At 35.8% G+C, this 25,360-nt stretch overlaps 1 protein-coding gene and 1 pseudogene across 2 annotated transcripts; one reads left to right on the top strand and one right to left on the bottom strand.

Annotated features, from left to right (window-relative positions):
* The first annotated feature begins 251 nt into the window (after positions 1-251).
* Positions 252-1,566, top strand: LOC138384768 (ski-like protein pseudogene; annotated as a pseudogene).
* Positions 1,567-16,271: 14,705 nt separating this feature from the next.
* Positions 16,272-25,112, bottom strand: LOC138383725 (olfactory receptor 8B3-like). Of its 2 annotated transcripts, XM_069468765.1 has the most exons (2): positions 25,101-25,112; positions 16,272-17,210 (listed from the first exon to the last, which is right to left on the bottom strand). In XM_069468765.1, exons 1-2 carry the CDS (start codon positions 25,110-25,112, stop codon positions 16,272-16,274), a joined length of 951 nt encoding a protein of 316 aa, XP_069324866.1. The 2 variants fall into 2 exon arrangements, with proteins under 2 accessions (XP_069324866.1, XP_069324868.1); XM_069468767.1 differs by lacking the exon at positions 25,101-25,112 and having other exon boundaries at positions 16,272-17,213.
* Between the last annotated feature and the right edge of the window lie 248 nt (positions 25,113-25,360).

The following is a 25,360-nucleotide window of genomic DNA, read 5'->3' as shown; positions in this document are numbered from 1 at the left end:
TGAAAATTATATTATTATTAGAGGCAAAACAAGAAATGTTATAGCATTCGTAGTGGATTTATACTGGATTGTAAACAGAACGGAAACAAAGTCGCAAAATCTATTGAGTAAGGAGATCTCTTTGGAAATTTAAATTTTCTGTGAGAATAAGTTACCGTAATCATTTGTATACATCACTTTTCTGTCTTCAAATAAGCAACTGAATAAAAATGCAAATCTCAGTCTTAATTATTTAACAGAATAGTGAAGCAATGGAAAACCTACAGACTAATTTCTCCTTGGTTCAGGGCTCAAATAAAAAACTGAATGGGATGGGAGATGATGGCAGCCTTCCAGCGAGGCAAATGATGACAGACACTCATGCAAATGGAAAAATGATAACCAAGGTGCCAACAGTTAAGAAGGAACACTTGGATGACTATGGAGAAATGCCAATGGAAACTGATGGAGAGCATGTCAAGCGAACCTGTGCTTCTGTTCCTGAACCTTTAAATTTAAATCCCAGTTTGAAACACACTTTGGCACAATTCCATTTAAGTAGTCAGAGCTCTCTGGGTGGCCCCGCAGCATTTTCTGCTCAGTATTCCCAAGAAAGCATGTCACCTACTGTGTGTCTGCCTCTTCCATCTCCTCAGGTTCTTCCTGGCCCACTGCTCATCCCTTCCGATAGCTCCACAGAACTCACCCAGACTGTGTTGGAAGGGGAATCTATTTCTTGTTTTCAAGTTGGAGGAGAAAAGAGACTCTGTTTACCCCAAGTCTTAAATTCTGTTCTCCGAGAATTTTCACTCCAGCAAATAAATTCAGTGTGTGATGAATTGTACATATATTGTTCAAGATATACTTCAGACCAGCTTCATATCTTAAAGGTCCTGGGAATACTCCCATTCAATGCCCCATCCTGTGGGCTGATTACATTAACTGAAGCACAAAGATTATGTAATGCTTTATTGCAACCACGAACTTTTCCTCAAAATGGTAGCATACTTCCTGCTAAAAACTCATGTGCCCAGTTAAAGGAAACTGGCAGTGTCTTTGAAGTGGAACATGAATGCTTGGGCAAATGTCAGGGTCTATTTGCACCCCGATTTTATGTTCAGCCTGATGCTCCATGTATTCAGTGTCTGGAGTGCTGTGGAAAGTTTGCACCCCAGACATTTGTAATGCATTCTCACAGATCACCTGACAAAACAACTTGCCACTGGGGCTTTGAATCAGCCAAATGGCATTGCTATCTTCATGTGAACCAAAAATATTTAGGGACACCTGAAGAAAATAAACTGAAGATAATTTTGGAAGAAATGAAAGAGAAATTTGTCATGAGAAATGGAAAGAGAAATCAATCCAAGGCAAGTTTGTTTTTTTAAATAGCAATTTTGAGTAATGGTGACGGTTTATTGTGAAATCAAAATTCTGTATTTTGAGTATAACTTGTGTGTTGTTAAGAAACTTATTACTCATGCAATAACAACAAAAAGTAGTGATCAGTATAATATGCTGCAATTTTTAGGCTATAAAGTGCTTTCTTATTTGTTTTCTCATTTGACCTTCCAAACCACCATGTGAGAGTAGGATTATTCCCATTTTACAGATAAAGAATGGGAAAGCCACTTGATCTCTCTGAAGGAGTTGGTGTTGCTTTCTCAAGTATGTCCTCTTTCTTTTCACACAACCTGCTTCTTGATGACTAAATCTGTTGTTTTTCTAGGACTCAAGATAATGTGCACTTTGGTATTATCTCCATTGGAAATGATATAATGCCTAGTCAAAACAATTCTTGTGGTGGGCTGAAAACAGCATTTTTCAAAGATACATTTATGACATTGATGTTGTTTCTGTGCTTGGATAGTCATGCTTGATCAATGTTGAAAGAAGTGGAAAAGACATTTATCTGAAAAATTTGTGATTCTACTAAGCAAGATTTTTTTTTAAAGAAAGGAATAATTTTTAAAAATTATGACTAGAGCTAGAATAAAAAGTTTATTTTAGACTAATGAAATGTTAATATAAAAACCTATCAGCAAAGAATTCTTAAACTTATTATTTTTCCCAATGCATTATATGGTAGACTAAACTAATATCTTCATTCTAAGATTTTGAATACTCTAGATAATGGACAAGATTTGGGTTACTAAATATTCAGTTTGCTGATCTAGTTATTTTATATATTTCTCTACTTGATTAAAATTGATATATAATAACAACACCTAACACTTACTAAGTGTTTAAAATGTGGCAAACATTGCTCTTGAACAATTTTACATGTATAATTTTAATTCTTACAACCAGAGGTTGGTTATGTTTCATTTAGGAACTTTTAATTTTTCTCATTGTTTTGATTTCTTGAAATATCTCTGCCCTTTATTTTTTACAGAAGAAATGAATGAAGCATATTAAATGACAATTATTCACAGCAAAGTTAGAGGTTGGACTAGAACCTAAGATTTGGTATCCTGTGCCTTCAGGGTTTTGAGGGGAATTTAGTTAACAGTGTAGTGTTAAGACAGTGGTTTGCTTTTGAAGCACAATGAAGATAATAATTTTAGATTCTTATTTAAGGTAGTTTGTTGCTTGTTGCTTCCAAAAGGTCAACACTTATAAATTCCTTGTCAGTGGCTGCTAGATAAGTTTATATTCTTCAGGTGCAGTTATTAACTGATTTTTAAATGATTGACTTCAAATGTGGAACTTGCTTATAGCTGTATTTGTTCTATGCTAAAGTTTGTGTTCAGAGATTATCTGTATTCTCAAAATGTGGAATGCCTCTTTTGATATTTATGATACTGTGCCCCCAAGCTAATTAGGGGGCTCTCTCTTTCATGTGTATAGGTGGCGCATTTGCCAAATATTGTTGCCCCAATTTTTGTTACTCTGACATAAATATTTTTGAGATAAACTACTTTGCCTAATATTCTTGCTCTGTTTATGGGAAAAAAATCTGAGAACCACAATAAAGTTTAAAAAAAAGATAATGGTTGAATTTATTTAACTGAAACGGAATAGGTTAATATTTGGTTAAAATTGAAACCATTCTTACTCTGGGATGTAGTCCCTTATTGTTGTAGAATTTGTTAATTTTGAATACATTTTTTATTTTGGGAAGGTGTGAGTTTTTTTCCTATCTTTTTGCTATGTTATTTTTTGCAGTGTTTGCTTTAGTGTTTGTGTTATATTTTGGTATTGCTTCTAATTTTATGTGAATTAAGGAAATTTAAGAGAATTTAAGAAATTTCTAACAATCAAAACTTTTAAGTAAGATTTTTTTTTTTTTTTTGGTTCATGTTTAATACAAACTTGAGTGAGGTTGTCTTACACTTGCCACTTCACATTTTAAAAATTTCCTCCTCAAAACATTGTGAGCTATAGTTCTTGAAGGTCTATGAGGAAGGTGAATTAGAATGATATTCCCCCCCCCCCTCAGATGGGTCATGGGCTACTAGTTGTGTAACTAGTAGATGGTAAAATCAGGAGTTGAATACAGGTCTTCTGACTTGAAGTCTAGTAATTTTCACTAAATGTAGTAGCATAAATTGAATTTTGAGAAACTCTAACTGTTCTTATCAGTTGAGAATCCCAAATACAAAATCTGAAATGCTCTAAAATCTAAAACTTTTTGAGTGCTGAAATGGCACTCAAAGGAATGGAGCATTTCAGATTTTGAATTTTTGGATTTGGGATGCTCAACTGGTATATAATGCAAATATTCCAAAATCTGAAAAAATCTGAAATTGGAAACACTCTAGTCCCGGGCATTTCTGATAAGGGATGGTTCCTAAACTCTTAACCTGCATATGTAGACTAAGGTATTTAACTGGGAAGGGGACAAGGAGATGGTACTTGACTGGGGAACATTTTGCATTATCTTCTGTGAGTCAATGAGTAGGTTATCAGACAAACCAAACCAACCCAGAGGGTGCTCATTTTAAAGTCAAACTTTTTTTTTTTAAAGACTGTACTAAGTATATTAACAAGTTATGTAAAGGACCTTATGTTGATGTGAATACTAATGTAATTTGATATGTTTATATAGTTTGTATTGTTAAAGTATTGCTTATTGATTAAAAATAAAAAAGAAACCTGAAACTCAAAAAAAAAAAAAAAAGAATAACAATTACCTAGGTGAAGAAAATGAAAACAAACAAACAAACAAAACAACAACAACAACAACAAAAAAGAACCTAGGTGAAGAAAAGGAGACAAATGGGCATCCACAGTTCAGAACTGTACAGACTTTCATTGATTGTATGAGTACATGAAAGTATGTTTTCTAGGTAACATTTTGTTGATGGTTAGGATCTCAGTATGTGTATTTGTTAAATGGTATTAAGCATCTTCTGGGAATAGAGTAATGCTCTACTTTGAGAACAATAGTAATAGTTTATGCTGACTGAGGTAACAGAATGAGACAGATATGGTTTGAGTTATGACCTTAGCAAGTTACTTAACTCATTTAATATACAATACTTTTCATTGGTAAAATTTCTCTGTATTTAAACCTACTTCATTAAATTTTAAAGATTGACTTAGGTATTTAAAGCACATAAAATTGTATTTTTAATGTAATAACAATTTGAAAAATATGTTAACTCCTCCATCATCTGTTTTCTAAGAAAAAAAATTTAAGTAAATATAAATAAATTAATTAATTAATTAGATAAATAAATAAATAAAAAGCAAGAGAGGAATTTCTGGTTCCAAAATGGCAGTGTGGAGGCAAGCTGGGTTTTCTCCCCCCACACTCCCCACAGAACACCGAAAACAAATATACAGCACTGAGATTATCACCAGCAATATCACAGAACTCAAATATGAGGATGAAACAGTTCCCAGGGACACAGAGAAGTGAAAAATCTCTGAGCAGATAGTAAAATGATCAGACTTCCATATTCATGATGCCCCTTCCCCCAATCTGCCCAGGACCAAGCATATGGAAAAAAAAAAAAAAATCCCATCAACGCAGTTTCTACTTTCGAAAAAGTGAGATTGAGATGAAAAATTAGCTTCTCAACCACCTTGGGATTCCCCAAAAAAGACCTATCCCTGCCTCAACCCATGGGAAGCATAGGGAATGCCTGAAAAAAAATATCCCTGAGCACAGCCAGAGATAATGCAGAAGGCAGAACTACTGTCTCCAGCCCTGAAAATTTTCCTCTGTAACTTGACCAAAGGAGACACTAAATCCGAGTGGCTATTCCACAGTGCCACATTGTAGGACATTTATTCCACAGGTTCCTTGGGCACAAATCCCTATCCAGCCTTCCCATACTGCCCAGCTATCCTTTTTTTGGACCACCCCCATTGGGGAAAGGTGGCATTCTGATTATTTACTAAAACTGAGGCAAACCTGGGCTTAAGGCGCCATCTAATGCCAAAATTAGGCAGTGACCTGGGGGGGAAAATCAACAGATAAGTTTCAAAGATTCTAAACAAACATAGCCAATAAAAACAAAACAAAACAAGCCAGAGAGTAGATATGAAGCAATTCTTCAATGCAAAGACATAGACATATATCCAGAAGAAACATTAGCAAACCAGGCAACCATTACCTCCCGAAATGGACAAAGCAAGTGACCAGCGACTGACTCTAATGAGAGAGTGATATGTGAACTCTCTGACCAAGAATTCAAATAACATTTTAAGGAAACTCAGAAATCTCCCAGGCACAGAAAAGCAATTCAGATATTTATCACAGAACCGTAACAAATTGAAATATTTTTTAAAAAAATCAAACAGAAATCTGGGAATTGAGAAATAAACTTCCTGAACTAAAAATTTTATTGGAGCTTCTCAACAGCAGAATAGATCAAGCAGAAGAAAGAATCAGTGAGCATGAAGACAGGCTATTTAAAAATATATAGAGACAAAAGAAGGAAAAATTGATAAGTAATGAAGACCAGCTGCAAGATATAGAAAATTACCTCAAAGACCAAATCTAAGAATTATTGGTCCTTAAGAGAGAGCTGAGCAAGACCAAGGGGTAAAAGGCTTATTGAAAGAAATAATAGAGGCAAATATTCCAAATGTTTAGAAATAGATAAATATCCTGGTACAGGAGGTCAGAATACACCAAAGAGATCTGACCTGAGACTACTCTAAGGGATATAATAATAAAACTGTTAAAGTTGAAAGACAAAGAGGGTCGTAAAAGAGCAAGAGAATATAATGGATCTCCAAATTGGCTGGCAACAGACTTCTCAGCGTTAACAAATAGGCCAGGAGGAAGTGGGATGACATTTTCAAAGTTTTGGGAGATATGAAAACTTATAATCCAAAAACACTTCATCCAACAAAACTATCCTTCAAATATGAACAAGAGATAAAGTCTTCCCTAGACAAATAAAAAAGCTGGGAGAATTCACCACTATCAGATCCATCTTACAAGAAATGCTAAAGGGAATTATTCACCCTGAAAGAAAAAACTCACTAGTGTGCATAAAGAAAACATTTGGAGGTATAAAACCCATGGGTAAAATTAAGTACACAAACTTAAAATACTCTAATACTGTAATTGCATGTGCAATCCACTTATAACTCTAGTATGAAGCCCAAAACATAAATCTATCAAAAACAATAATACCTACAGAAACCTGTTGAGAGATAGGAAATGTAAAACTATATAAGTTGAAACAATATAAAGACAAAATGTGGGGGCAATGGAGTTAAACTGTGGAGGATGTTTTGCATTTTTCTTTGTTTTTATTCTTTTATTTGTGATCTAAGTTATCATTTCTTTAAAATAATGTGTTAAATCGATAAGTTTGTTTGTAAGCAATATGGTTATCACAATGCAAACATGTATAACACATTACTAGGAATAAAAAGCAAAAAAATTAAAACATACTACCAGAGAGAAATCTCTTAACTAGAAAGAAAGACAGTAAGAAAGGCAGAAAGGGAGGGCTCCAAGGTGGCAGACCAGAGACACTATGAGCCAGAGAGTCTCAGTAAGAAGTTTTTGATGAAAGAGAAAAATAACAAATGGACAGACAAACATAGATCCAATGATGGACTGAAGGAAGGGTGCTAGAATCTTCAGGAGACTCCACAGGAAGAGGGTGCAGAGCATAACTTTATGGAGAAAGGTATTGGTGGAGATCAACCCCCAAGATGCTTGGAGAGGAACGAGAAGTGTTGGTGGAGCAGTTAGTTTCGCCTTCCCTCACATCCTGGACACATGGTGGGATCCTGAGCTGCTGGAGAGACCTTCTGCCCACATGAGCCCAGAGTCTGCTTCTGCCACTGCCTGGAGAGGGAGCCGAGGCTGAGCTTCCCTCTTGAGGGGCGCGCAGGACTCCTCCAATTGCACCTGGAGATTCCCTAAGGTGGGACGCAGGAGTGTCTGAAATGGGGATGCAGCTACTTAAGATTCAGACCCGCCCCCCAGTCTTGCCTCCCTCTTTCAGGAATACCCAGAAAGGTAGCTGCAGGAGCTTTTGGCCCTTCCTCCAATTTTCAACACCCCCCCCAACCCCCATCAAAACACGGTGACAGTAACAACCCTGTCCAGACAGCCCTGGCCTCTCCCACCCACCCCAGGTGGACCTGACCTCCTCCGGGATCCCTAGGTTGGAAACTGCAGGGCCACGCTCTGTTCCCAAGAACTCCCCAAAACAGTAACCCCCCCTTCAGGCCAAAAAATAAAGTTGTGCTTCCACCTCCCCTGAATCCAATGTCACTTTGTTGCTACTTCCAAAGCCCTGGGCCTGGAGATGTGCTGGAAACTGGGGGTGGGGCTTGAGGGTGTCCTCTCTCTACCTAGAAAAGATCTAGCCTCTGGCGCTGACACCCTGTCCCTCCATAAAAAAAGAGGGGAAGCTCTGCCGCATGTTTTGTAGTAACCCAATAAACATGAGCTTCAGGGCTTGAAGCCCTCATCCCTGCCCTCCAAGGCCTGCAGTGTACTAGGGCCAGAAGACCAGCACAGAAATGGCTCCTCACGCCCCTGACCAAGAGGCCTCCTGCTCTCACAGGGTGACAGCCTCAGCTGGGAGCTATGGGACAGTGAGAAGGAACAGTGACACTTGCCTAGTCGCCAGGCAGCCACATCACCCCAAAGATGGTGACATGACAGAAGCACGGTCCACCCATACACCTCCAGTCCAGTAACCACTGCTGAGGCAGAGTGAGGTGAGCGCCCCCAGGGAAGCTCAAAGTGTGGGGATGGGTTTACATCCCGGCTATAACCAGGGGCTTCTGGGATGGTTGCAAGGGGCAGCCACAGGAGTCAGGGGCCTTGACAGATGTCAGAATTTCGGCACAGGGGAGGATGACTACAGGAAAGTTGAGTGGTGTGTTGGGCATCTCAGGCAAACCAGAGGGCAGAGTGTGCAGTCCTTTAACAGGCCAGGGAGTGGTCTCTGGCAGGCATGGGGTGAGTCAATGTGGTTACTTAGAGCCAGATGGGCTGGGATTGTGGCCATGACAACCCCACTCACTGGCTGTATAATCACAGGCAAGATATCAAGTCTCCTTGTCCACAGATTTTCTCATCTGTAAAATGGGTCCCTAACACCTGCCCCTCAGGGCTACAGCGCTGCTCAGTGGAGTAACATGAGAGACTCAGCACAGCCCTTGCCCTCAGGAGACTCACTCATAAATGGGGAGTAGAATCTGATCTGAGACCACTCAGGAAAACCTCCCAAACCTCAACCCTGCTTCCCCACACTCCAGCCCTCCTAGGTGAGGCTGAGGACGAGTGTGGGTTCTGGACCTTGAATGTTTCCTGTTCTTACTGAAGTACTATGTACATACACCTGCGGTGAGTGTGCAGCCTAATGCATTTTTATACGATGTGCGTCTGTGCATCAGCACCAACACCAAGAATAAAGACATGTCCGGCACCCCAACAGGCCTCTTTTGCTGCCCCAGTCCTGCCTACTGAGGTCCCCAATGTCCTCGGTTACCACAGATGAGGCTGGCCATCCTTGTAGAGTATATAACTGGAATCATGCCCATATATATTCTTCTGTGGCTTCCTTTGTTCCATTTATGTGTTCGTGAGTCATGGCTGCTATGGTGCATGGGTGCGAATGGCTCCTCATCATTGCCATGTAGTATTGGATTGTGTGACTATGCCATAGTGCAGTTCACCATTCTTTTATTAATGGACATTTGGATAGTTTCCAGTAAATAGATATTATAAAGAGAACATTCTTTGATGCATTGTTTAGAGAGCATTTGAATTTCTATTGGGTATATATCCAGGAATGGAGTTGCCGGTTTACACAGTCTGTGTGTGCTTACTTTAGCAGGATGTGCAATGAGCGCTATTAGGTGGTTATCTCACTTTGTATTGCCTTGTGAGTATGTTTTTTCTGCACCTCTGAGATTAGAGCAGCAATCAGCAACCAGAGTACAGGCCTGTGAAATTTGGAGTACAGGATCCTTTTTGCCTGCTCTGGCTTTCTCAAGCTGGGTGCAAGCTGTTTCTGGGACACCTGGCTGGGTGACTGCCAGGAGGTTGGGTGGTGGGGGATGAGTAGCTGCTTCTATGCTAAAAGCTGAAATTGACAGAAAATAACTGCAATTTACTATGCAATTCAATAGACTCCAGAGTTCTAAAATAGTTAACGTTAGACAGATTATACCAATGCAATTTTTATCCAAGTAGAGATACATATGCCTGGTGCTTCATACTCTGCCATCTTTCCAGAATCATCCTCCTTTATATTTTACTCAGCATTTTCTTTACCTTCAAGTTCCCCTCCAACTCATAACCCCCAGCTGTACATGGTAAACCTATCATACACCCTCCCATATTTTCCTACCTCCTCATATACTCAAACACATTTGCAGGGACTATGCCCTTGATTTACAAACAAATACCTTTTTTCCCTCTTGATTTTGTCATTTACAAACATTTCATTCAAATATCTCAAATATTCTATCTTGTACATATAGCATAACTTATTAAACCATTCCACATGGATGGGAATTCCTTTTCTTTTTTGCTGTAAAAAGCAATGCTGCAATAATCGTTATACATATAACTTTACAAACTGTACTTTTATTTAATGAGATATTCCCAGAATGTTGTCTTTAAGATATATTACATTTATCATGTGATATATATTATATCTTATTAATATTAATATATTATTTAATCATAATAGATAACATAAATATTAATTATATGTAAATGTTAATGTAATGCTTAATATAAATTATAATAAATATATTATATAACATAAAACATGTATTATAATATTATATATGTTACATATATCTATAAAATCATATGATATTCTCAAAAATTATAATAATTCTCATTCCCACAGGTTCATTCTCCCAGGATTTCTAAGTTGCATTCACCTATTAATGAGCTTGAGTGTCTTTTTCTTAATAAATTTGTAAATCATTTTTAATTTGCTTTTCTGTCACTTGTCTGTTTATGTACTTTCCCTATTTTCTGTGGTGTTTTTATTTTATTTTTTATTCAACTATAAAACATACTGGATATTAATCCTATATCTATCACCTGCATTTAAACTAAATTTTTTTCATAATCCATTTTGGTTCATGGATTTGCATAATGTATTTTTTGCCAAACAAAAGTTTTAAAATGTTATACATATATGTATACTTTTATATACATAACAGATACATCACTACTCCACATATCACAGCTCTGACACATCCTCCTTGATGTGAGAGAACATCAGCCCTTACTTACGTTACTACAAAGTCTGCTTCATTCATTGCCTCACACAGTTTATTCTCAACATAGTAGCCAGGATAATCTTTTTAAAACATAAGTTGGGTTTTGTTTTAATCTCCTGCACCATTTCACCCAGAGAAAAACTCAAGTTTCACAATGGTCCACAAGATCCAATGTGATCCTGGCCCTTGTTATGTCTCTCTCTTCATCTTCTACATGACTGTCTTCCTCACTCCTTTCACTACAACAGTCTTTACTGGTTTTCAAACATGTCAGACTATCACCCTAGTTGTTTATCATTGGCTGTTACACCAGCTTAAAATATTTTCCCACATATGTACTTAAAATGTTATCTTCTCTATGAATTAGGACCCATGTCCAATTTATCTTTGTATTTTCGTATGTAAAATATTTCTTGACATTAAGGTTTTGGTCCCCTCTTTGAGTGGCTTCTCCTCCTTTTATTTATTTAAAATTTTTTTTTTTATTTCAACATGTTATGGGGGTAGAAATGTTTACATTACAAATATTGCCTTTGCCTCACCCAAGTCAGAGCTTCAAGGCTGTATCCCTCAGATGGTGCACACTGCACTCATTATGTGTGTATATACCCTTCCCCCCCATCTGCCTGACACCTGATGAAGGTTATTACTGTATGTGCACTTCAGTGTTGATCAGTTAATACTAATTTGATGGTGAGTACATGTGGGGCTTGTTCTTCCATTCTTGTGATACCTCACGTAGTAGAATGCACTCCAGCTCTATCCAGGATAATACAAGAGGTGCTAGATCACCATTGTTTTTTGTGGCTGAATAGAACTGCATGGTATACATATAGCACATTTTATTAATCCATTCATGTATTGATGGGCACTTGGGTTGTTTCTACATCTTTGCAATTGTGAATTGTGCTGCTGTAAATATTCTAGTGCAGATGTCTTTTTTATAGAATGTCTTTTTGTTCTTTTGGGTAGATGCCCAGTAATGGGATTGCTGGATCAAATGGTATTCCTACTTGTAGCTCTTTGAGGTTTCCCTATGTTAGTTTCCATAGAGGTTATACTAGTTTGCAGTCCCACCAACAGTGTATGAGTGTTCCTATCTCTCTACATCCAAACCAACATTTATTGTTTTGGACTTTTTGATAAAGGCCATTCTCACTGGACATAAGTGATATCTCATTGTGGTTTTGATTTGCATTACCCTGATGATTTACAGATGTTGAGCATTTTTTCAATTGTATCTTGTTTTGCTTTTCTAACTTTATTTTTATTTTAAAATGAGAGAAAAATCTATGGTCATAAAATTGGTTCAGTTCGTGGTAAAGCACAATGCATCTGCTGAATCACTCATCATGTAAGGCATCTGGCATGCCAATAGTTTCTTACAAACACTGTGTTGCAGAAGGAGGGGAATGAAAGAAGACAATAGGGTTGATTTTATTTTAAATTTCATGTTCAGTCTTCTCTTCATTTTGATAAAGTAACTTGTAGCCCTGTTTATCTCAGAGATTTAATTTTATTTAAAAATTATTTTAAGTGTGGATATTTGTCTGAACTTAAGGTGGTCAAATTATTATCAACAGTTCTAAGTCAAAGTTCAGTGGTGAGGGGGTGAAATTGAGAAATGATCTAGATATGGAAACACAGTTCATTAGAAAAAAAGACATAGCTAAAGTTGATATTGAAGTAAAAATCTAGATTAAAAAGCCATGTTTCTAAGGTTTATACCAGTGCTTATCTGAATAAAATAATATATTCTGGTTTTAAAGAGAATTCCTATTTTAAGTATAGTGAATAACATTACTTAATTCGAACTGCCTTATAATTGTAATGTGCACAGGAAAAATAATCTCAATGGACTCAAGCTGGAAGCCACCATCTTAAACTTTAACTAACCTGACATTACACACCAGACCCCTGTGATTCACTAGGACCAATTAGTAGCATCATACTGGTAGCTCAGTTTCACTAATTTATTCCAATAATATTACTTGGGCACTAATGAGGTACTAGCACCTGAGAAGATAACAGGTAACAAAGCGATGTTGTACCTTTAAAGACCTTGTACTTTTGTACAGGGTAAAGATTTTTTATATAGGAGCCCAGGACATTCTCAAATTGAAACTGGGACCTTCAATCAAATACTTATTATTGAAGCTCATGTGACTTAACAGTAAAGCTGGCTGACATTTGAATTCTAATAAATTTGAGTTTAGATACCTACGCTAATTTAGATATGAAAGCATGTCTATGGATTTTATGTCTTTTGTATGTAAGTATACATTTATATTATATTACATATTAAAATTTATATATATGTATACACACATATATATATTTTTTACATACATACAAACAACTTGTGGTTTGTCTCTGAATGTTTAACAACTCTTCACAAGAGTCAGGGCTGTATCCAGCTGGCCTCTGCTTCCAGGGCAGCTAACACAAGTCTTGTATCTGCCAAGACTTATTGGTAGCGGTAGGTTTCTGCCTTGAATAGGCAAAAAAAAAAATGTAGGTTTTTGAGACCATCTGAATGCTAAATGAACTTTACCCACTATACTGAGCATGCATCTATCCTGCTTAAAATGGTGACAAGGTAAACAGTCTTAGCTCCATTTTCTTCCATATGCATTGAACACATTTGTTGGCATTAAAACATAGTTTTCTATTACTCATACTTTTTGAGTCTGTGCCCTATGCAAAGACCCACCTGTTTTAAGGGAAAGGAATCTATGTTTACTGCCACTTTTACAGTATATCCAAACTGACGAATGTAAAAAGCACTTATCATACAATGTGATACATGGAACTGTAGAAGTAAATATGAATGGGATGAAAGCTAAAAAAAGAGAATCTTCATGCAGTCTTAGGGAATCAGAAAATGCTCCCAGGAAGACAGAACCAGTAGATAACAAAATAGGGGAGAAAAACAGGTAGTGGATCCAGGTACAGGGAAGAGAATGGCTCAAGCATTAACATTATACCAACTGTAAAACAAAGGTTCTGAGTTGTAACAGACTGTATTTCATTCTGTACAATTTAATTCGCACCTGTATATAAGATACTTAGTATTTTCTACCATACTTTACAGTTTCTATAATGAGCTCCAATTTCAAACTTTAGTTTTGATAAGCAGGGATCAATACATTGATGGAAATTTCCATAAATTGACCTGTCTTTGGAGAGTAGGGAGGGGGTTAGATACTGAGGAAATAATTAAAAAGGATTTTCTTTTGTTCTGTTGTGTCTGTTCTGTGTTTTGTTTTTATTTTTTAGCGAGAATATCAAAAGGCTTTCGCATGAGTAATGCAAGAGCAAATGAAAGATACCATTAAATCTTGCATCTCCTGACTTCACTAATTTGGGAACTTTAATCCAAAGATTCAAGACAAAGTTTTGTTCTTTTCACATTTCCTAATCCCCATGTCAGTTGTGAGTGAGCTCTTATTCTTGGTTCCTATTTTAAATAATTGTTCCTCTCTAGTTGTAGTCCTTTATGGTCCTTTTCTTTTTTCTTTTTCTTTTTTTTTGAGTCAGAGTCTCGCTCTGTTGCCCGGGCTAGAGTGAGTGCCGTGGCATCAGCCTAGCTCACAGCAACCTCAAACTCCTGGGCTTAAGCGATCCTACTGCCTCAGTCTCCCGAGTAGCTGGGACTACAGGCATGCACCACCATGCCCGGCTAATTTTTTCTATATATGTTTTTAGTTGTCCATATAATTTCTTTCTATTTTTAGTAGAGACGGGGTCTTGCTCTTGCTCAGGCTGGTCTCGAACTCCTGACCTCGAGCGATCCACCCGCCTCGGCCTCCCAGAGTGCTAGGATTACAGGCGTGAGCCACCACGCCCGGCCTCTTTTTTCTTTTCTTTCTTTCTTTTTTTTTTTTTGTAGGTCATTCCCAGAAGTCACTACCAAAATATTTGTTTTCATGACTTTTTGGCCATCACATTTCACCATCATTTTTATAAAAGAAATCATTTATTCTCAATCTATGCCAACTTCCCTCTTGTGACCTATTTACAGAAAGGCAAAACTGATGATGATTGCATTATGATTACATACATGCAAAGGTGAACAGTCAATGACTTGTTCCCTCTAGTCTTTACTTAACTGAATATAGCTGACTTTCATTTTCAGACTCACTTCCATAGTGGTCTCCAGGAACAATGCTTACCCAGGAAGGTCAGATATAATATGCTCTAACCCAATATTATGTGACTCAACACAAAGTTATTAACCACTGAGTCACTTCTGAAATCGAATTATGATACTAATATCTGGTTCTGATTATATAATGTTTTAAAGCAGTTTTGGTAATTGAAGCAGGTAAGTATCTACATGGCAGATACAAATTCAGATTGCAGTGCGGTTTCTAAAACCTCACTAATAATCCCTTTAAAACGGATCTCTTATTTATGCCCCTTTGGGTCCCAGCCTAAATGACATGTATCTGGGCTCCTTTCTCTCCCAGATCCTGTTCTCTGAATTACAAGACCTTGAAAACATATCAATTTTTAAAAATTTTGTAGAAAAAATTCAGCTCCCTGGTTGAGGCAATCATCTTCCAACTATCTTAGGCCAAAAAGCCTCATCTGTCCCAAAAGAAAGGAACCATCCAATAGTTTTTCTAAATAAAAAATAAAATAGCAAACACCCAAAGAAAAACTAATGTATCATCCAGGAACAAAGCTCAGTGAAGTTTCAAAATATTAATGAAATTTTTTGTATTCATATTTACTGGATCAAAATTATAAAATTAGCTAGACAGAAAGTATACTAGAAAGAGTAGTAGATCAGAAATCTGGAATGAATACTATATCCTAGGCTTTTTTTTATTAACAAACTGTGTGACTTTAAGTAAACTATTAATCTCTGAGAATCATTATCCTCTCTATACGATAAATATATATTAAGAATCTACCATGTGCTGTTAGGTTATACAAAAGTAAATAGGAAATTGCTAACAAAAGAAGCTTAATGCATACTGTACACCTGCAAAAGGAGTTATATTGGATATTTGTTATGAAACATTCTGTATCTGTGACATGGCATTAGAAGGAGATACATTCCTGCCCAGTGGAGGATGAACGGACAGGAGTAGAGGCAGATGATCTGGTTCAAGCTTGCAATGGTACAGTACAAGTAGAAGATAAGAAACTCCACACCAATGTATTAAATTATCACATGTATCTTGAAAATATGCACATCTATTATGTATCAATAAAAAATAAAATTTAAAAAGACACCCCATACCCAATGGCACAATGTTGTCCTAGTGCTACTTTATTTGATATTTTGGGGATAAATATTTATCTTTTTTTCCAGAAGAAAAGAAAAGGAAGTCCATGATGACAAATGGGAAAAAAACAGATAAATTACTTTCTTAACATTATTATTTCTACACAGGAAATGTCAAAAGTGGAAGAAATTGTAAAAATATAAAGAAAAGAATAACTACTCTAAAAATTATAAACAAATTGAGAGAAGACTCAAATTTTCTTTACCATGGTAAAAAGATATAGGATAACAAGGCTGTCATTAAAATATTATAATTAAATAAACATAAGGTCCCTGGCTTATAACTACATGCACAGAGACTCACTGTTATGAATCACAGTTTTCTACTACTCAGAGTTTTCCTCAGTGCAAGTTTAACATCTTTGTTCCTCAAGCTGTAGATAAAGGGATTCATCATGGGAACCACATGTGTATAAAAGACAGAAGAGATTTTTCCCTCATCCATAGACCCAACAGAAGATGGTTTCAGATATGTAAATGCACATGAGCCAAAGAACAGAAAAACAGCAATTATGTGTGAACTGCAAGTGCTGAAGGCTTTGGACCTGCCCCCCTTGGAGCTGATGTGAAGGATGTTGGAAAGGATGTAACCATAAGAAATAAAGATAGTGAGACTGGGCACAAGGACGTTGATGCCAACTACAATGAAAACCACCAGCTCATTAACGTAGGTGCTGGTGCAGGAGAGCTGGAGCACAGGAAGGATGTCACAGAAATAGTGGTTGATGGTATTTTCATCACAGAAGGTCAGTCTCAGCATGCATCCAGTGTGGGCCATGGCACCAGAGAAGGCCATCAAGTATGAACCAAGCATAAGGCTGCAACACATCTTAGGCGACATGGCAATTTTATACAAAAGTGGGTTACAGATGGCAACATAGCGATCATAGGCCATTGATGTTAGCATATAGCATTCAGAAATGGCAAAAAAACAAAAAAAGAAAAGCTGGGTCATGCATCCCATGTAGGAGATAATGTTCTTCTCTGATACAAAGTTCATCAGCATTTTAGGTGTAAACACAGAAGAATAACAGAAGTCTATAAAGGACAAGTTAAGGAGAAAAAAGTACATGGGGGTGTGAAGGTGTAAGTTCAGCCGGATTAAAGTTACCAAGCCCAAATTTCCCAATACAGTAACCATATACATTATTAGAAACAGGAAGAACAGGGGCAATTGGAGACCTGGCTGGTCTGTCAACCCCACCAGAATGAATTCAGTCACAAAAGAGCCATTTCCAAGAGCCATTCTTCTCTAAGAGGATCTATGGGGACAGAAAAACAAAAATAGTTGCATTAAAGGACAACCCAGTTCTTCCCACAATGAGTCTGTTCGAAAGTGTATATGAATACCTGACACTACCCTGACCTGGACCCACAAAATCTGCCTTTACAGAGCAGCACCAACTTACTCTAGAAAGGGAAGGCCAGTGCTGCCATATGCAAACATGACTCCTATAAATAACAATTAATAAGGGAGAAAAAGGGATGACCAGGACAGATTTGTCCTTTTCTGATCTCATTATTTCTTTATTCACTTGAGCCCTCTCTTATCCAGTAAAATTGAATACAGAGGCCTTCACTGCCTGGTGCTGTCCTCTAATGCAGTTTAGACTCTATTGGGATGGGAACCAAGACTCTCATTTCTAATCCAAAAGTAAGGAGCCAGAGTCTTGGGCTTTAATTAACTCTCCAATGTCACAATGAAAAAGTTATAAATCTAGAACAGAGAGGGTTCTGTCCATGGGCAGCATACTTACTGATAGAGACACTGCAACAGCAGTCTCTGAACATTCCTTGCTCCCTCTTCAAACACATACTTGCTTTAGTTTCACTCGAGTCCCAGGATTATACAATATGGGGACAAATAGAATATCTTACCTCCCTGGATTTCCATCTCAAAAAGGATATTGATAAAAATAGAATTCAGGAACTCATCATTCTTAGTCTAGAATACCTTGGTGCTTCTTTAATTTTGTTATTTCCCTGTGGTCCTGGAAGAGTAATTTCAGGATCCCACATTTGGATTCCTTTGATTCCAAGAGAATGCAGTTCAGACTTAATTTCTGCTATGTCTTGGAAATATTTCTGAACTACAGATCATAATTTATGATTATGACTTTGATTCTCCTCAAGCAACAGAGAAAAATTAAGAGTCTCTATTATTAACACTTTAACCGCTGCATAAGACAGATTTCATATGAGTTTAAAGATATAATGTACTTGGTTATAAACATGATAGAAGCTTAGTCTCTTCCCCAGGGAACATTTCTAGGAGTAACAGGGAAATAAGGGGACTGTATTTACATCTGGGACCATGTTCTGTCTTTAGCTGCTTAGGGATTCAATATTCTCCTCAAGTTTTTCTTTCACTCTAGGGATTGGACATCCACCAAAGCAGAGCCAAAAATAAACTCCCATCCCCCCACCATCTTGCTCTCTAAGGAAATCTATTGTTTAGGTTCTTTCTCTCTTTCTTCCCACACCCTAAGTGAAAATTTCTACAAAAAACAATGGTGCAATAGCACCTTATATTATTCTGGATAAAGCTTGAGCCCATCCTTCAATGCGAGGTATCACAAGAATGGAAAAACAAGCACCACACATACTCACCATGAAGTTGGTACTAACTGATCAACACTAAGGTGCTCACATGGTAGTAATATTCATTGAGTACTGATTAGGTGGGGAGGGGGTAGGTAAAGGCACAACTAATGGATGCAGAGCACACTGTATGGGGGAATGTCACACTTGCAGCCCTGGCTCTGGCGAGGCAAAGGCATTAAAGATGTTCGTACCCCCATAATATTCTGAAATAAAAAACAACAACAACAACAACAACAAAGATGTACCTCCAGCCTTCCTTATATTTGTTCATCTGGAAATTTTCAAGGATTGTAAGTAATTCACTTCAGATGTTGTCTCTCCTGATATATCACCAAAACAACTTTTAATGGCTTATATCTTTTCCAACATTTTTTACTTCTAAATACCAACTGGAAATTTCTACCTGAGTGTCCTGCTCAGTCTTTAAATGTGCCACTTCAGTAATGAGATCACCAGTTTCTTCTTTTCATAGAAAAGAGTGGTCTCTGGTGTTCAACATTCTATGTTTGAATCCCTCCTGCCCTATGTTTACTAAGTATAATGTTTTTGGCAATTCACTTAACTTCTCTGTGCTTCAGGTGTATAATTTCTAAGATAGTGATACTACTAATAGCCTTTCCTATTCATTGTCACTGGGTTTGATGACCAAATGAGATAATATAAGTAAAATGGTGGCATGGTGCCTCATACATGGTAAATAGACAATAAATGTCAGCTCTCATTATGTATGTTCTCATAACTTCGGATAGATCCTCCATTGTAACAGTAATTACAAATTTTTTCTCCTTTAATTCCTGTGTTCCCCTAAAAACTATAAATTATGTAAAGATAAGGATCACTTCTGCATACTACTTTGCTCCTGGTGCTAAGTGCAGTACAAAGTTCATAACAGAAACTCCTTAAATATTTATGGATATTACATTCTTTAGCTGAAAACCTTCAGAACTTTTCCACATTTCTCACATGATAAGGATGGAATCTACAAATCCATGACTTCCATTCCTTTAGGTTTTAACTGGACTGTGCTACTGAATTGTAGTGGCTTCTATTTGCCATTCTAGCATTTTTCCATAAACTTCTCTTATTTAGTCCATGCTTCTGAAATAAGTTTTGAAAGTGCAACTCTGTCTCTCCCTAGTGTTAGAACTTCCAGTGGTTCTCCATTATCCACTGAGCATTTGAGGCTATGTACTAAAAGTATCAGTCTCAATACTATAATTCAGTCTTGATTAAAATTAATGAAGAAATAGAGTCAGATGATAGTTGATAAGAAGTCATGAATTATTTTGAAGTAATCTAAGTATGTTAAGCACTATGTGAAATCTTACTCTTCCAACAAATACAGAACAGTGAATATTTGAAAATGCTTACATTCCAGAGTCCACAAGAGTATATTAAAAATCTAAAAAACACTAATTGTGTAAGATTATATTTAAAATTTAAAATTAAATCTGCATAAATTCCTCATCTTAATCAACTATACTTTTTTCCCATCAATGTTTACCCAAAAGGACCAAAAATATCCTTCGAGATATTCATCTTTTGAAACATTTACTCCATTTACTACCTGGGAATGTAACTTTAAATGAATGTTATCAATTAGAAAAATTTTAGCCTCACATTACAGAATACATAGGTAAAAATCTATTTAATGTAGGACCTTATTATTCTCATGTAACAATAAATGTGGAGGTAGAGTGTCCTAGGGTTGGTTCAGTAACTAAATATTCTCATCAAGAGCCCAACCTCTGCCATTCCACTGTCCTCAGTCTGTTGGCCTTAATTTTCATGATTTGCACTTCAGTGATCACAAAAGAGTTGCCACAGCTTCATGAATCACATCTACACAACTGTATCCAAATATAAAAGCAAGAGAACAAGACAAAAGAGCTCTCCTCACATATCTCTTTCTCTTTACATCATGAAATCTTCCCCAGAAGCCAATCGATGACATCCCTTTATACCACATGCCAAAGAGTTGTGAAGGGAACTGGCAAAACAACCATCTCTCATGTTTAGCCACTATCATGAAGGGAGTTTTCTGGCATTAGGGAGAAGGGGAAGAATAATGTCTACTACTGGGTGGCACACCAATGCTGTCTCTTAATAAAAAAGGTCATGAAAACATTTGTAATAGGAAATTGTGTTTGTTCAATTTAGCTATAGAATATGGCTGTTATTTGTTAAGTGAATTAGTCTTTTAAGCTTTAAATAAACTCACCTGCCTTAGCATATTAAAACCATTATAAAAATATGTATGTGAATATATATATATATACACAGACATTAAGGATATATTTACATATACATTTTTATATGAATTGGAAGGGAAAGGGAGTCATTGAATGTTTATACAGAGAGCATCCCTTCATTAGCCAAAAAGCCACAGAAGCCACAGACTCTGCAAGTTTTCACACTGCTCGAAATAAAGAGCACTTCCAAACAATATCATTAAGAAAGTGAAAAAACAATCCAGACAATAGGAGAAATATTTGCAAATCATGCAAGGCATTTAGAATTCCTAAAGAACTCTTACAACTCAATAATAAAAAGCCAAAAACCCCATTTAAAATGGGCAAAGGATCCAATTAGACATTTCTCCACAGAAGATATACAAAAGGCCCATTAGCACATAAAAAGATGCTCATATCTTTATGTATGTATTTAGTATCATATGCCAACAAATATAGTATGAAAAGATACTAAATATCATTAGTATTTAGAAAAATGAAAATCAAAACCACAATGAAATATTACCTCATACACCCTAAAATGGCTATAATTTTTTTAATAAAAAAAGGTAATGCTAAGCATTGGCAAAGATGAGAAGAATTGGAATTTTTATACAGTGCTGGTGAGAATGTCAGAGTTGCACCCACTTTGGAAAACAGACTTGAAGTTCCTCAAAAGGTTAAACATAGAGTTACCATTTGACCCAGCAATTCTTCTCCCAGTTATTTACCTAAGAGAAATGAAAATATATATTCACACAAAAACTTGTATATACACAGTTGAAGCACTATTATTAATAATTGTAAAAATGTAGGAAAAAATATCTACCAACAAGTAATTTGGTAAACAAAATGTGGTATATCCATACCATGGAGTATTGTCCCGCAAAAATAAAGGAGGGGGAAGAAGTTGGGGAATTAAGTACCTTTATGAATAAAGCATGATGAGCCTTGGAAACATTATGCTGAATGAGAAAAACTGTCACAAAGGAACACAAATTCTTTTACTCATATTATGTGGAATGTCCAGAACAGGTAAATCTATAGAGACAAAGTAGATTAGTGGTTGCCAAGAGCCCAGGGAGGGAGAATAGAGAAGTGAGGATTAAAGAGTATGAGGTTTTCCCCGGGGTGTGATAAAAATGTTCTAAATTCTGATTGTGGTTATGTTTATACAGTTCTGTGAATAAAGTAAAAACTACTGAATTTTATACTTTATATGTGTGAATTGTATGATATGTGAATAACAATAAAGTTACCACCAGAAAAAAAGTAGTAGCCTCTAAAAAGAAAATAGAGAAAATAAAAATGAAAATCAGAAAACCTTTTAAAGTAAAAGAAAAGGTAAAGAAAAAAAATATGTGTAATATATTTAAATATAGTGTGTGCAGGTCCATTTGTTCCACTTAAGTGCCAACATTGGAAAAGAAGAGGCTGGGCGTGGTGGCTCATGTCTGTAATCCCAGCACTCTGGGAGGCCGAGGCAGGCAGATTGTTTGAGCTCAGGAGTTTGAAACCAGCCTGAGCAAGAGCAAGACCCTGTCTCTACTAAAAAAATAAAAAGAAATTAGCTGGACAACTAAAAATATATAGAAAAAATTAGCCGGGCATGGTGGTGCATCCCTGTAGTCCCAGCTATTTGGGAGGCTGAGGCAGAAGGATCACTTGAGCCCAGGAGTTTGAGGTTGCTGTGAGCTAGGCTGACGCCATGGCACTCTAGCCAGGGAGACAGAGTGGGACTCTGCCTCAAAAAAAAAAAAAAAAAAAGAGAGGTCTCACATCACAAATTTAAATGTTCATCTTATGAAACTGCAAAGAGAACATCAATTTAAATCCAAAATAAGCTGAAAAATGAAATAATGTATATAATGGCAAAAAATAAAACAGGGAAAAAAAGAACAATATACATAATTAATCTAAAACCTACGTTTTTGAGATCAATAAAAGTGATAATACACTAGCCACAATTGTCAGTTAAAAAAAATGAAAAGAGAAACATTAACAATAGAAGAATAATGAGAGGACATTGCTACAAATTCTACAGACTTTAAGAGGAAAGTTAAGGAAATAACTATGTACAAAGTGATACTAATATATTTGACAACCACTGAAGGATAAATTCATTAAAAGACACAAACTGCCAATATCCACTAAAAAAGAAATATATAATTACAATGTTGTTATATTTATTTTAAAAATTGAATTTTCTATTAAAACTTTATTACAAATCAAACTCCAGACTGAGATAGCTCTGCTATTGAAGTCTACCAAACATTTGCAGAAGAAATAATGCTAATTCTATACAAACTCTTTAAAAAATTAAAAAGGAGGGACATCACAATTCATTTTATAAGATAAGCATTACTTTGATAACAAAGTCAGGCAAAGTAGTTACAAGAAAAGAAAACTATAGAGCAATAGCCTCCATAAATATAGATGCAAACATTTTTTCTTGATTTTAGCAAATTGAATACAACAATGTATAAAAAATATAAAGACATCATGTAAAGTAAGTTTCTATTTTGGCAATACATGGTTTATTTAATATGTGAAGATCAATGAGTGTAATTAATTCACCACATTAAAAGACTAAAGAAATAAAACTATATGGTCATTTAAATAGATGAAGAAAGAGCATTTAAAAAACCTCTAAATAGAAGGGAATTTCCTCAATCAGATGAAGGGCACTTCCAAGAGAGTACGCATCTAACTTTTCCCTTAAAGATGAAGAGTGAAGCCTTTCCCCCTAAGAGTGGAAACAAGAAAAGAATTTCCATTCTCACTATTGCTATTCGATATTGTACTAAAGGTCATAGACAGTACAAAGGTGAAAAAAAGGAAATAAATGGCAGATAGATTGGAAAGGAAGAAATAAAGTTATCTCTATTAGTAAATGATATGATTATCTACATCAAAAAAATCCCCCCAAATCTAAAAACTAATCCTAATATGACTCATATTTAACAAAATCACAAAAATGAAATTAATGTAATTTCTATTTATTAACAATGGATAATTAGAAATTGAAATTTTTAAAAACTAGTATCATTTGCAACACCAAAAATTATGAAACTTTAGTTAAATCTAGTTAAATCTAATAAAATATTTGTAATATATCTACACTGCTAACTACAAAATAGTAATAAATGAAATCAAAGATGACCTATTATGGAAAACTAAACTGGGTTTGTGAATTGGAAGATTCAGTATTGTGAAGATGACCATTCATCTAAACTAATACACACATTCCATGCCATTACATTAAATTCAAAGCAGGATGTTTACTAGAAAGCTTATTCTCCAATTTATATGGAAAGCTAAAGGAACCAGAATAGCCAAAACAATGTTTCAAAGGAATAGATTTGGAGGACTCAGGCTACCTGATTTCAAGTGTTACTACAATGCTACAGTAGTCAAGATAGTGTGGTTTCTATAATACTACAATAATCAACACAGAATAAGCAGTTCAATGGAGCAAAAAGAGAATCCAAAAATAGACCACACATGAGGTCATTGATTTTGACAGTAATACACAGGTGTAATAAAGAAATCACAGGCATTACAGGTTTTTCAAGTAGTGAAGATGAAGGATTAGATATCCACACAATAAAATAAAACCAACCTCAATCCTTGCCTCATACCTTTACCAAAAATTATCACAGAATGCAATTTAGGTATATATGTAAACATTAAACTTTAAGAATTTTAGAAAGGAACAAAATGGAAAAGCTTTGTGACCTAGGGTTAGGCAAAGATTCCTAAAATAAAATATCAGAAGCACAGTTCATAAAAGAGAAAAATAGTTAAATTGGATAGTATTAAAATTAAAAACTTTTCATCTCACAGAAACCATATTATTAATAAAAGAATGAAATGACAAGCCAAACACTGGGAGAATATATTTGCCAATCATATATCATATATCTCATAAACTTTATCCAGAATATATAAAGTATACTTGAAATCCAACAATAAGTATGGAAACAATTGAATAAAGAAATGAGGAAATGATGTGAACAGATACTTCACCAGAGAAGATATATGGATGGCAAATAAACATGTAAAAAGATGCTCAGCATGATTAGTCATTAGGGAAATGCAAATTAAAACCACAATGAGATACCACTACAAAACTATTAGATAGGCTAATTTGAAAAAAGAAAAACTGACTTAGTGTTTGTTGAGTATGAATAGCAACTGGAATTCTCCTACATTATTGTGAGAATGCAAAATTTTATAACCTCTTTGAAAAAACATCAATTTCTTACAAAGTTGTCCTAATGCAAATATTTACATAAATAAATGACATGTATTTTCATACAAAAAACTATACAGACATGTTAATAGTGGTGTTATCATCCTTTAACTAATGAATGCATAAATAGACTATAGTACATCGACACTTTATCCTACTCAGCAATAAAGAGGAACAAATCACTGATGGAGATTGCATGGGTATATAATCAAAAAGTCATCAAGCTGCATACTTAAGATTGTACACTTTCTTATATGTAAACAACACTTCAAAGATAAAATTTGAAGCCTGAAAATTTTGTGTAGCTCAATA

This window comes from Eulemur rufifrons, chromosome 6, assembly GCF_041146395.1.
Source record: "Eulemur rufifrons isolate Redbay chromosome 6, OSU_ERuf_1, whole genome shotgun sequence".
NCBI classification, from domain to species: Eukaryota; Metazoa; Chordata; class Mammalia; order Primates; family Lemuridae; genus Eulemur; species Eulemur rufifrons.
The sequence above is the reverse complement of the archived record's forward strand: the minus strand, read 5'-3'. Positions and strand labels throughout refer to the sequence as shown.